The sequence below is a fragment of the Synchiropus splendidus genome, chromosome 12, assembly GCF_027744825.2.
Source record: "Synchiropus splendidus isolate RoL2022-P1 chromosome 12, RoL_Sspl_1.0, whole genome shotgun sequence".
In the NCBI taxonomy this organism is placed as follows: Eukaryota; Metazoa; Chordata; class Actinopteri; order Syngnathiformes; family Callionymidae; genus Synchiropus; species Synchiropus splendidus.
Window position 1 is genome coordinate 7960002 of NC_071345.1, and position 12416 is coordinate 7972417.

A 12416-nucleotide genomic window follows, 5' to 3' on the forward strand; every position below is an offset into this window, starting at 1 on the left:
ACCTGCAGCAGACACTCTACATTCACACCTACAAAAGACTATTTTAAGGCTTGGAACGCATTATTTCTTTCTCCATTCATTGTAACCTGAAAAAACGAACAAATCGCTTCTCGAACAGCCGTCTGGGACGGATTGTGGTCGAGAACCGAGGTACCACTGTATTTTACTCCGATTGTTTTGGAGGGTTTCAGACGACCAACTCTGACTCTGAACCACAGCAACCAGCCGGTTCTGATATAAATAATTTATTGTACAGCTGGTCAAAAACATAAAGACCTATATAACTGCAGTAAAACACTTTCTTCTTTATTTTAACACACCAGCTAAACTCATGAAACAACCTTCACTATAATCAGACTCAAACATTTGGAAATACAATACAGTTGCAGCATGTACTGTATCTTCTTAAATAACCTTAATGATAAAACTTAATGGCAGTTAACTACTGTAGTTCGAAAGGTTTAAGAAAACGAGTCAAACATCATTACGAGAAGCATCTAGTCATCGCTTACTATTACGATAAAAAGACTTCAAATTCACCCCGACATCGAGAACACACTGCTCCTGGACGAGTTCAAAATGTATAAATTCTTGTTGACATTCTAAATATAGAAACATTTATTACAAACATACCACCTGTGTGAAAAACAAGAGATGGCTCAACCGTATTACAAAATCTGTGTTCTTTTTTTTTTCTCGGTTACAATGACACAGCAAAGTTGGAAAACATGAGATACACAGCATTAAAAGCTTTTTTTTTTTCTTAAATCACATCCCATGCTCGGAATAACTTGTGTTGGAGCTGAATCAAGGAGTTTAGTTTCATCTACAATCGTGCTAATGTGCATCAGCTACATCGTCATGGAGATTTAAAGCAAGGATGTAGGTTGACGCCCACTTTGATTGGCACGTAGCACATTTTAAATATTTATTAGTATAATGATAGCACACCTTTATGAGCAGTTTTATTCTTCCCTTCTTTACTCAACTGAGGATTTTTAAAATGCAGCTGCGGTTTATGAATACTTCATTAATTTGCCAAATTATTTCACAAATTCTTCTTTTGTGACGAATTATTTAATTTTGTGACGAATTTTTGGTTTATATAAATATATATTTTCCTTTGCATTGTCTAGTTTATCACTGATATACTTTAATTTTTCATTGATTTTAAGTTCATCATTCATCATGCAATGTTGCAAAAAATAGTTCCCTATATCTCATAATGATGTTTGTAATTCTTATCATATTGCATGGGTCTAACTCAAGGCTCGGGCCCCAAATCTGTCCCGCAAAGATGAAGAAAGAGGAAACCAATGTCATACTTTTGAGTGTGAGGCGTGTTGGCAGGAAAGGAAGACAGTAAACAAAAAAAAAAATTACCAAAAAATACAAGAGTAGTATTGTCAATATTAGGTGAATACTGTAGTCATCATCTTCAATTGTAATCACAATACTTCATTATTCTAAAAAAAAAAAAATCTGGACAATGCTAACGTTAGCGTCTTTAGCAAGGAAAATTGAGCTGACTCATGCATAAATTGCAAAACAACACACTACATTCAAAGTGATTACTATTGTTTTTAATGAAACAAAATAAATATCAAAATAAAGTTGATATTGGGATGGGAACTGAATGACCTGACACAACTGTATTATTGAACCTTAATTTGAAAAACGTGTAATGAATTTTTAGGAGTGAGATATGTTTGCTAGTATTGGCAGAAGCTGTTCACTGAATTGCTAAATGCTCATGTATATAGAGATTTACTACAGTAGGACCGGTACACTTTAGCGCTGCCAAAGCTGAACTGTATATTCAAGAATACTTGGCCTCTTTTCATTCATGAATGTCCATCTCGGGCGCAGGAAGGAGACAACAGGGTTGGTTGACGTGGCTTTGTAACATTGGTTTTTCTTTCGCCGGTGCAGATTTATAATTATTTTCTCGACTTTCACAAGTTTTCTCTGTCAGGGGCAGCCAGTCATTTACGGCGTCGACTGAAGTCTTACACGTTTACCTTTTTCCATTTGCAGTCCAAAAACGGCTCAAGACATCTGTTGCAACTCACCGTCAACGTAGTACTGTTACATATCCTACTGTATGTTACATTTAATGTTTTTTTCTTTAAGTTCATCAGACATTTGAGCACTTCATGTAAACAACGCCTTCATTTGCATGTCCATGTCAAAATGTTTCGCCGTTGTCTTCCAACATCAATCCTGTAAATAGTTTATCAAAATGACACTGTCTCTATATAGCAACGTCACTGGAAGAGCACTCCGCCCGTGCAAACTTCTAAATGGTTTATTGAAATTTTTACGAGTGTATTATAATCCAGACAGCGACGGGAATGGAAAAAAGAAACCTATCCGATGTTATCAGTTGGCACGTCTCGAGAAAATAGTACATCTCTCAGCTTAACGTGAAAGGTGGTCTCCGGATGGCCAGACGTCCAGAGAAATTCATAACCAGAGGAAGTTGAATCTCAAATTCAGACATGAGATAAGACTAGCTGGACTAAAAGAGGATTAATAAAACGGTCAAGTCCCTCTAAGTGTTGCTAACAACCTTAAAGTGAATGCTAGCAATGGCTTCTGAAGTTGGGCTCACCAATTCGGCACGTCTCCTCAAGCCAATATTTAATCTATTTTACACAATATCTTACTTACTTGTGTTTCGGTGTTCACTTTGGATAACTGCCACTTTGAATGCAACACGCTGACGCAACACCTGCTAGCATGAAGTAGGCCTCACGTTTTAGTTCCACATTAGTGCTGCAATATCAATCCTCATTTGAATGAGAATGAAAGAATAAAAAACAAACCTTAACCAGCTGCATCTTCTATAATCCGTCTGTAGTCAGTTTTGACTCAAATTGTTTTCCTAAACTTAACATGGCAGGTTGTGTCCAGCTACAATATGATTGGAAGCAGAATTTGGCATGAGAGCTGACTATTTTTGGCACGGTGTCACTAGTTTAGCTTACGTCAGAAAGGCTGTGTGCACGAAAAGCCCTTCAGAAATGTGTGCACTTATGGATGTCGGTGCTTTCCTTACGCTAGTCTTCATTAACCCTTAAAAGCAGAGAACTTCACACAAGCAGGCAAACGAAGTAACTATCAAATAAACACCGCCGTACGTGTGCAGATAGGAAGTGTGCCGCTCTCACAGTGTCGAGGAGCTGTGTGCAAAGTCTCGAAGCATGTTTGAGTTGAAGACGGAGCTGGACGGGCTGCCCAACATGGAGTCAATAGCGGGGGAGGATTCCCCAGAGCACAGAGAGTCTCTGAAGGGGGACGGCGGAGACAAAGCCAGGGAGTCATCCAGAACGGGTTTGTTGGGATTGAAATCCTCCTCCTTTGGGTCGTGCATGTAACTGTTTAAAAGGTCTTCGTCTTCCGATTCATCGCCCCTCACGCGTGGGGCCAAGGGAAGATGGGAGGGTGTCAGGGTCAAGGGTTCAGTGGCGGGGGGGTTGTGCTCATTCAGCGCCGGGACGTGGGAGCTGTGGGTGTCCACCAAAGCCCCCTGCAGGCGCTCGGCGGTACAGCTGGACCTGTTCAGTAAAGCTGTGTCCTGTCCAGAGCAGCTGGGTTTCCAAAGCGGGCGCTGCGAGTCGTCGTCGTCCTCTTCGTCTGTCAGAGTGTGCAGAGGTTTGGCGGCGGCCGGCTCCTGGGGGGCGCGAGGGTCTGTGCCAGGGTTGCAGGTGGAGGGCTGGCAGCTGTGGGGGTCGGGGGTGTTAGTTAGGGGCCGGATGACCGCCGTCTGATTCAGGCCGGCTTCCTGTTTCCTCACATGCACAGACAGTCTGTGCCACACATTCCCCTCCTTCTGAGGGTGTCTTGCACCTGATTCAGACCATGACACAGACTTGCCATTAGAACTACAAACGAGACAGAGACTTCAGTTACTCTCTGGGAAAAGGTGAGCGCAGAGAAAACAGCAACAACACAGCAGCAGCAGCAGCAGCAGCAGCAGCAGCAACAGCAGAGCCGCAGCGTTTCAACATTTCAGGGGGGATGTTAAAAGAGGTTCGACCCGCGGGAGAGGTTTGCTCCGACGCACAACCTCAGAAGCACTGATTCATAATGTGATGCCACGACATTATGAGCCAACGTTTCCTAATATACTCAAAGACTTGGCTGATTTTGGCGCGTCACAGTTGTTCACTTGGACTCTGCAGACACAGGCGCCGATTCAACAACTCTGAGCACCATTTAAGATGACAACAGCTCATGGAAGTGCGGCGGATTATATCTTAAAACCTCCCTTCTGTCCTTGAACACCCACACTTGGGTTTTATTTTCATCATCATGTCACACTCTACATTAACAAATTCCACATTGCTAAATGCTTTCATTTGAAATTATCATTCAAAACAGGAGGAGAAGGCTCCGTTTCAAAGTTAATATTTTTAGTTCGGATGGAACTTGAATGCAGCACCACCATTATTTTAATGTCATAATGGCCGCATATTTTATGGTTTATTTTACTGTAGAATTGCTTTTCATAAATTAGCAATTCTGATGTTTGCTTTGATGAACTTTTAAAGCACCTTTTTAATGTGCATTGAAGAGACTATAATAAATGATAAGAGGTGCTAAATGATGCTAACAACATTTTAAAAACGACTAATTGATGTGAACCTAAAAACTGTTTTGTGTTGAATAAAATGTTCAGCTCAGTATGAATTCATTGCTACACTGTGAATAACTGGTTCATTTTTCTTCAAGCAATGAAAAATAATTTCTTCCTCTTTCAGACTCACGGTCATTCTATTGTCTGTCTAGGCATGAAATGTTCTTATATTTTAAACAAACTGTTCATGTTTAAATTCAGATAATCAACTCAAACATGTTTAGAAAGGATAGTTTTGGCGAACAACCAGGGAGATAGTCAAACAGAAATGCTATTTTAGCTAAAATGCTGGTGAACTTTTATGTTAATTCATAACTTAGGTCCATGTAGAGTTGAATTTCACGACTGTCTTCATTTAATACATTGAGTTTGGCCATATAATATCTGTTTTAACAGCATTAAAAGTGGAACAGGAAGTTATCTGTATCCAGGTTAACTGACTGATTTTCATTCTTTAAAGAGTCAGTGAACCCCTCTGAACCCAGCTTTGATCAACTCAGAAGTGTATAAAATCGACTTCTGTGCATGCAGTTATTATAGCGAGGAGGAAAGGTTCAAATGGACCGGGACCGGCTTCATTGTGATTAGTTGGGGTGAGGAGGAGGGGCGGTCATGCTTAAAGACTTAAAATGTGGGGTTAATTCAGCTGAACTCCTCGGAGGGCTGCAGCGTCGGGAAGTGCTGACCGAGAATAAAGAACTCCAGAGAGTCGGAGGGAAGAAGTCTTTGAGTCATACTGGCGCAGCAAGAGTCGACATGCAGCCCTCCGTCAGTTGCTTTGCTTTAGTCCGGTGGTTTCAGGAGGTTAGAGGGTTAGCGCGTCGACAAGAAGGCAGCGTAGCAAATGTGAGGAGCGACACGTGTTAGGGTCACGCTCGTACTCTGTCTTACTCGCATCAACAGTCCCAGTGTCCCCGCTGTGAAGCTCAAACAGGTTAATCAAAGTCTTCTCTTGTTGTTTTTAATGAGCCGTATATGAACTGAGGTTTCGGTTATTGCGGGTTTAAATCGCTAATTTACAGTTGTGGGTCAAATGACTTTTTTTTATTTTAGACATAATGCACACGAAAACAGTGTAAAAACACTAATGACTCAGCAATTTGTTATTGGGCTAAACAGTGAAATACAGAAGGTGTAGCTTAGCCGCTTGCTAAGTGGAGATGCTAATAGATAGCTCGGAGCTCGCACAGTCCTGAGTGAAGCGTAATGCTGGCAAATACCCAGCTACGCCCAGCGACGTCACCCGATTTCCTCACCGAGTACGCAATCCAAGATGGCTTCCCCGAACGTTAACAAGAAGTAGATGCTTTGAATATATGCCAATATGGCAAATGAAGCAAACACATTTCGTGAATTTTTGTTTCGTCCTAATTCTGAGGGTTTTCTAGAAGACGTTAAATCTCTAATAACTAAATCGGTTTGGTATTCGTGAATGGATTGAAACTATATATAAATATTAGGATGTTAGCAGAATATTATCAACCGTGGCTAGCATGAGACAATGTGTTTTATTCCTCTTTATTTATTAGGGATGCAAAAGATTGTCACTTTGACAGCGATTTTAAATTCTCCCTTTCAATGTAATTCAACAGAAAATAAATATATTATTAGCTATTGAGAGTCCTTGCGACATGAAAGGATAGAGTTAGTTATTTCAATAAACAGCTGGGTGGCCACACAGCTAACACGCAAAATGCTACATTTCAATTTTTCTTGGCATTTATGACCAAGATGGTTCGCAACAGCTAAGACAGAGTTAAAGTTTAAAATACATTTTTTTAACATGATTGTGACATGAAGAAACGTGACCAACACCACACTAAGAACACACTAAGAACAAAACTAACACTGAAATGAACGACAGTTAAAAAGACTCACTTGGCGTTTCCCGTCACTGGCTTCTTCCTGCGGAACATGTTGAGAAAACTGTTGCTCCCACAAGCGGCCGCTGACTTCCCATCCCCGACGTGCATCCGTACCACGTCAGACGTCGTGAAAGCGCTCCGAACATTCCTCTCCGGTTTGGCGATAATAATGTACATCTTGGGGGTGAACATGCAGCCCAGTGCCACGGTAACGCTCAGGCTGACGGAGAAAGAGGTGGTAATGATCTTGTAGTTGGACCCAAAGTAGATGGGCACGAATGCCAACCAGATGATGCAGGTGGTGTACATGGTGAAGGCAATGTACTTGGCCTCGTTGAAGTTGGCGGGGACGTTCCGCGTCTTGAAGGCGTAGTAGGTGCAGCTCATGATGAGCAGGCCGTTGTAGCCCAGCGGCGCCACCATCCCTACATTGCTGGTGTTGCAGATGAGGTACACCTCGCGTATACTGGGGTAGGACTTGATGGGCTCGGGCGGCTCCAGGATGATGAGCGTTATCTCCAGGGTGAGCTGCACGCTGATCAACATGAAGGCGATGATGACCTGAGCCCAGGCGCTCATGAAGCGGGGCTTCCTGGTGCAGATCTTCTTTTTGCTGCCCGCCAGGATGCGAGCGATGCGGTTGGTCTTGGTCACCAGGGCAGAGTAGCACATGGCGGACGAGAGGCCCACCAGGAGGCGCTGGAGATAGCAGGAGACCACGGTGGGCCGGGCGATTAACGTGAAGGGGCAAATGTAGCCCAGGAAGATGCCGGCCAAGATGATGTAGCAAAGCTCTCGACTGGAGGACTTGACCACCGGCGTGTCGCGATACTGGATGAAGACGAAGGTGACGAAGGAGGTGATGAGGATGCCGACGCAGGAGAAGACCACCGCCACGATGGACTCCACATCCGCCCAGTCCAGATACTTGAGAGGCAGCAGCTCACAGCCTGAAGACACAGAGAAATCCATTCCATTCAACTCAAACACAAACCTCCACGTCATGATGCAGAAAAAACATCAAAATAAAAATGCATGGCTCTGGCCGCTCTGATAAGACTCGCTCTATTAGCATTCTCCTGATAGCGGCGTGTAATGAGAGGGGAAGCGACGCACTTTTCCTCGACACAGTAGTGGGACGTGTCCCTGAGTCTCTCGTGGCAGTAATGGGATTTTACACCTGGGAACTGAGAGCTGCTCTCGCCTTGGTAACTCGCTGTCAAAACAAATGCCGGGTCACAAAGAGGCAGGGGTGGGGCCGGTGCAGTGTCTGGATGAAAGCAGGGTAACGCCGGGCAGCACTCACCTTCCAGGTCCTCGTCGGGCCACCAGCCCAGCTCGCAGGCCTTGCATGTGAACTCATCCTGGACGTACTCATTATCCTTGCATGTGGTGCAGATCCAGCAGCAGCTCACTTCACCCTTCCTAATCACCTGCACGCACACAGAGCAGACGCTAATGAATCATTATGAGCACCACATCAAACGGCGAATATGCATCAGGGCGAGCTCCCAGACTGCGCTCGCACCGCTCCTCAGACTTCCGAGCGGCGAGATGAACCGGGGTCAGCTGACAGAAGCTCCCACATCAAGACAACAAAAACCAAGAGTTGTCCAAACCTACAACTGACCTCCAGCCTCAGCTGGGGAACTACATTTTAGATGAGACTCTTTATAGACTCTGCGGCTCAGCTCATGAATAGACCTTTCACACCACATTATTCATCTCTGGCTCCACACTTGAGGGCCACTTCTGTCTAAATGTGCCCTGTTTACCATCTTTTTTTCCGAGGGCTTGTACTTCCCCTGCAACATTCGCATATCGAGTGGCTTGTGTTTAACTGTCTGCAACCCTTTAAACCCAAAGTGAATATTTTTGGGAGCCTTACTTTGATCTGACCCTTGGAGCAGGGGTCGCTGCAGACGGACCGGACCATGTCGCTGCTGTTCATCCACAGCTTGTTGTCATCGATGCTCAGGATGCCTTCGTGCCAGGAGCCGACGTTGAGGTAGTCATAGCGACCGTCCTCCACGTTCTGCAGGTTCATGATGTCATATCTGTGTGACGACAGAGCGATTTCAGACCAGCGAAACCAGCTGACAGAAAGATGACACAGTTGTGTTTACACTGTCACACGCCGGCAGCGGCTCTGCAGGAAGATGAAAGAGGCTTCCACGCAGACAATCCTCTGAATCTGTTCCAGTCCAAACACATTACACCCTCGCCTGCCCGAGATGACCACACACACAGACACACACACGCACGCTGGCATGCTAAACAAGAAGGGGACGCTACCTTCCTGGTGTGTCTCCATTCTCGTCGAAATAGATGTCCTCCCCGGAGACTCCTCTGAAGGACGTCTTGAGGAGATAGTCCAGCAGCTTGCTGCCATCGATCGGGTCCATGGCCTCGCAGAGTCCCGTCTGGCCCGGACACAGCTCCTTGTGCATGTCGTGGAGGCCGTGGGCCATGGCGTAGATGGCGTTGATGACGAAGCCCATCTTGCTGTCCTGGATGTAGTTTTCCTGCAGGCTCTCGTTTCCTGTACACAACAGAGTGGGCTCACAGTGATGGAACACTTGCAACAGGAACAGCTGCTGTCCACCAGCCAGGTGAGCCAAACAGATGAGCCATCAACAGAAAAGATGCCGAGCTGGCTCGTGTGGAGCATTTTAAATGAAGAAGACATCACTTAACATGTCTTTTGGATACCTTTTGGATGTCTTTTGGATGACTTCAAATCTGCATTTATTTGTGACTTATCAATCTCGCAAGTGAAGCACTTCTTATTTTCAAAACCCATTTTTTAAACAGCCCAAACACGTCGTCCACTCCAGCCAGTCATTCTCGCAGAAACCTGATGAAAATTTAGTCGAGATTTCACTCAAAGTTTATGAAAACGGTGACACACTTAAACCAATCCAAATACTGGAGCATGCTTGGAATGCATTGAGGAAAATTGTATATAAAAATAAAAATAAAAAATTATACTGGAGGGAGCATGCTAGGAATGTGTCGAGGAAAATTGTATAAAAATGAAAATTATACTGGAGCAGGCTTGGAATGTGTTGAGGAAAATTGTAAAAAAATAAAAATAAAAATAATTTCAAACTCAATACAACTTTTCCTGAGTTTATGTTTTGGTATATAACACTTATGAATTAATATCCACCGCTGTCGTCTTCAAAAATGGCCTGAAGTGTTGTCATACATCTGGGCCAAATACACTCAAAGTGCCTTTCTATCCTGTATTTCCCAAATTAAGACACATCTAAAAGTATTTTGACTCATATTTTGGAAGGAATACATTGAGTTTTATGCACTTGGTGTATTGCATTTTGCTCTGTTATATTTTAAAATATTTCAGCCTTTGTCCGCCTGTGGCAGTGTCTCTGCTGTTTTATCCATTTTTTTCGTCTTACTTGGCTAGTTTTAGTTGTTTATTTTCAACCAGCATTTTTGTTTTAAATGTGTGCAAGTATTGTGAATATGCCAAATTTTGCAACACATTGTCACTGTCAAATCTGTCACATCACCAGTATTGAAATCTTGCCTCACCAACATATGAAATGAATGAGTTCTTTGGGTTGACTTGCCATGCAAACCCCAGAGACAGTATCTGGTGAGTGATGCGCGTAGAGTGAGACATTCCGCCGCAACTTCCATCTTTTATTTCGGCGTTAAGAGTTTGACTGATGATTTCTTTGCTCCAGCCTGTCACACCGAGACCTTCCCCACGTCTGAGCGATGGCTCCAGGACGTGACGCTTTACAGAGTGCCCTGTTTAATAAAGCATCAGTCAGAGCAGGTGAGATCCCGATCACGCCGCCGGGAGCAAGGCGCAGAACACCCGCTCCCCACCTGTGAGGCCCTCACCGGAATTGAAATTTAAAGTCATTTATCTTTTAATTGAGAAAGATGCTGAGCAAGTGATTTTCAGTTCCGGAGTTAATTAACTCTCAATTTAGATATTAGCCGGTGCTGAGCGGAGGCTCGGTGCTGCGAACACGTCAAAAGCTAAAGTTACCGTCATCATCTCTTTAGAGCGACGGGGAGGAATGAAAAGACAAAAAAATAGATACTTCAATTACAGTGTTAATGTGCTGGACATTTGAGGAAGAAGACGCTGTTTAAGCTGTCGAGCCAGTGACAGACCGAATGTGGCGAGTCATATTGTTTAGGAGACACTTACCGGTCAAATGTGTAAGTACTGAGAATAAAACTCCTCTATCAGAGACGTGCCTCTGATATATACAGTGGTACCTCGGTTTTCGATTTTTTTGCTTCGGATTTCGAACGAAAATCCAGAACTCGAACGCCCCTGAAAAAAGCCAGAAAAAACATAACGTGCCCGGACCAACCATCTGACCCACGAGGCGCTTTGTTATTGTGTATAACGCAGCCTCTGTATGCAGACGTGTCCCGTTAGCTACATTTACTGACTGTTTTTTCTTCATATTGAGGTGTAAAACCTTTCCTGTCTCCACACTGGACCGTGGTAGAGTGTCACAGGGGAGGTACTCGCTCTCCACACCTCCACTCCAGGGTTTGATGTCCTGTTGTGGGCTGGAGCTGGGACAGGGATGAGGCGAGTCTGGGACAGAGCGTGACTTGGTTTATGACTTTGTCACAGCCAAACTGCACAGAAGCGCACATTCAGAGCTGGACACGCACCGGGCACCTCTTCACTTCTGGAGAGACGTCACTCACTCGGCAACCCCTCCCACATGCAGCGGCCACACACATAGAGGAACAGCGCACCTGCAGCAGACGCTCTACATTCACTCCTACAAAAGACTATTTTAAGGCTTGGAACGCATGACTTCTTTTTTCATGCATTGTAATGGGAAAAATCGATTCAGATTTCGAACAAATCGCTTCTCGAACGGCCGTCTGGAACGGATTGTGGTTGAGAACCGAGGTACGACTGTGTATTGATCAGAACCTCCAGTTTGGGCTCCTTCTCGTGTGACGCTCCTTGACTTAAGTCAGGAAGTCAGTTGCAAACTATGCCTCTCTAAAGAGTGATGTTTGGGGCTCTGTACTGTGGTTGCTGTCCCCTTGACCCCGGCCTAAGTAGGCAACGCTCAGCTGGATGGAAGTGTCCTTTGTTCTCAGGTTGATAGATGGATGCAAAATGTGGGCGATAAAAAAATGAGCGTGACTCACTGGTGCAAACTTTCTTATAGTTCTTGTTCTCCTGCGGGTGGCCTCGCAGCCGGCACTGGAAGCGATACTGCCAAAACTCTGCAAACCAGGGGTTCCTGGTGTTGGTGTCCAGCCGCAGCTTCAGGTAGTAGTCATCGAACGGCTTCACCACCTCGGACTGTAGCTTCATGGTGATGCCGCCCTCCGCCTCCTGCTCGTATCCCTCGACAACCTCGTAACGGTCCGCCCATCCGTCACTTTGGGAGAGAGAAAGATGGTGTGAAGGTCTTGGGACGGTCAATAAACGTATTAAAAACTGTTTCAGAGGAAATGTTTTGGGGTGGACGGGTTTATTAGATGGATGTTGGAGTTTAAACAGATATTTTAGCAAAAATCCGTCACAGAAAAGAGGAAGAAAAACCATCTGTGTAAAGTGAAAGACATGTAGTTTCAAGCATTAAGCGAAGAGCGCCAAGAAAAACTCTAGCAAAGTGAATGTAGCTCATCTCAGTTTAAAAGGATGTAAATCTCCACAAAGCTCCACACGAAAGATGCTTCAACAGGCTGCTTGTTTGTCCAAGTGTCGCCCTCCAAACAGGCTAAATTGGGCCCAGAAACAGAAACACAAGAGGAGAGAAACGTCTCTAGGGCAAAGTGGTTTTGATCCGGCGTGTATTCTGCGCCTCCTTTGAAGCACCTTCACCATTGACAGCGACGCGCCAATTAGACTTCGCCCACCATGGTACCAATTACACACATGG

The 12416-nt window shown here is 44.6% G+C and overlaps 1 protein-coding gene across 2 annotated transcripts in view; it reads right to left on the reverse strand.

Moving 5' to 3' along the window:
- Positions 1–229: 229 nt before the first annotated feature.
- grm1a (glutamate receptor, metabotropic 1a) overlaps positions 230–12416 on the reverse strand; it is a 30357-nt gene continuing 18170 nt past the window's right edge. Inside the window, exons 4-9 of one of the 2 annotated variants that reach the window (XM_053880185.1) lie at positions 11677–11912; positions 8803–9049; positions 8396–8564; positions 7814–7940; positions 6521–7457; positions 230–3887 (exon numbers count right to left, since the gene is read on the reverse strand). In XM_053880185.1, coding sequence (XP_053736160.1) covers positions 3170–3887; positions 6521–7457; positions 7814–7940; positions 8396–8564; positions 8803–9049; positions 11677–11912 — 2434 coding nt within the window. In that variant the 3' untranslated portion in view covers positions 230–3169. The remainder of the gene's footprint in view (positions 3888–6520; positions 7458–7813; positions 7941–8395; positions 8565–8802; positions 9050–11676; positions 11913–12416) is intronic. The other variant, XM_053880186.1, reaches the window with a different exon arrangement.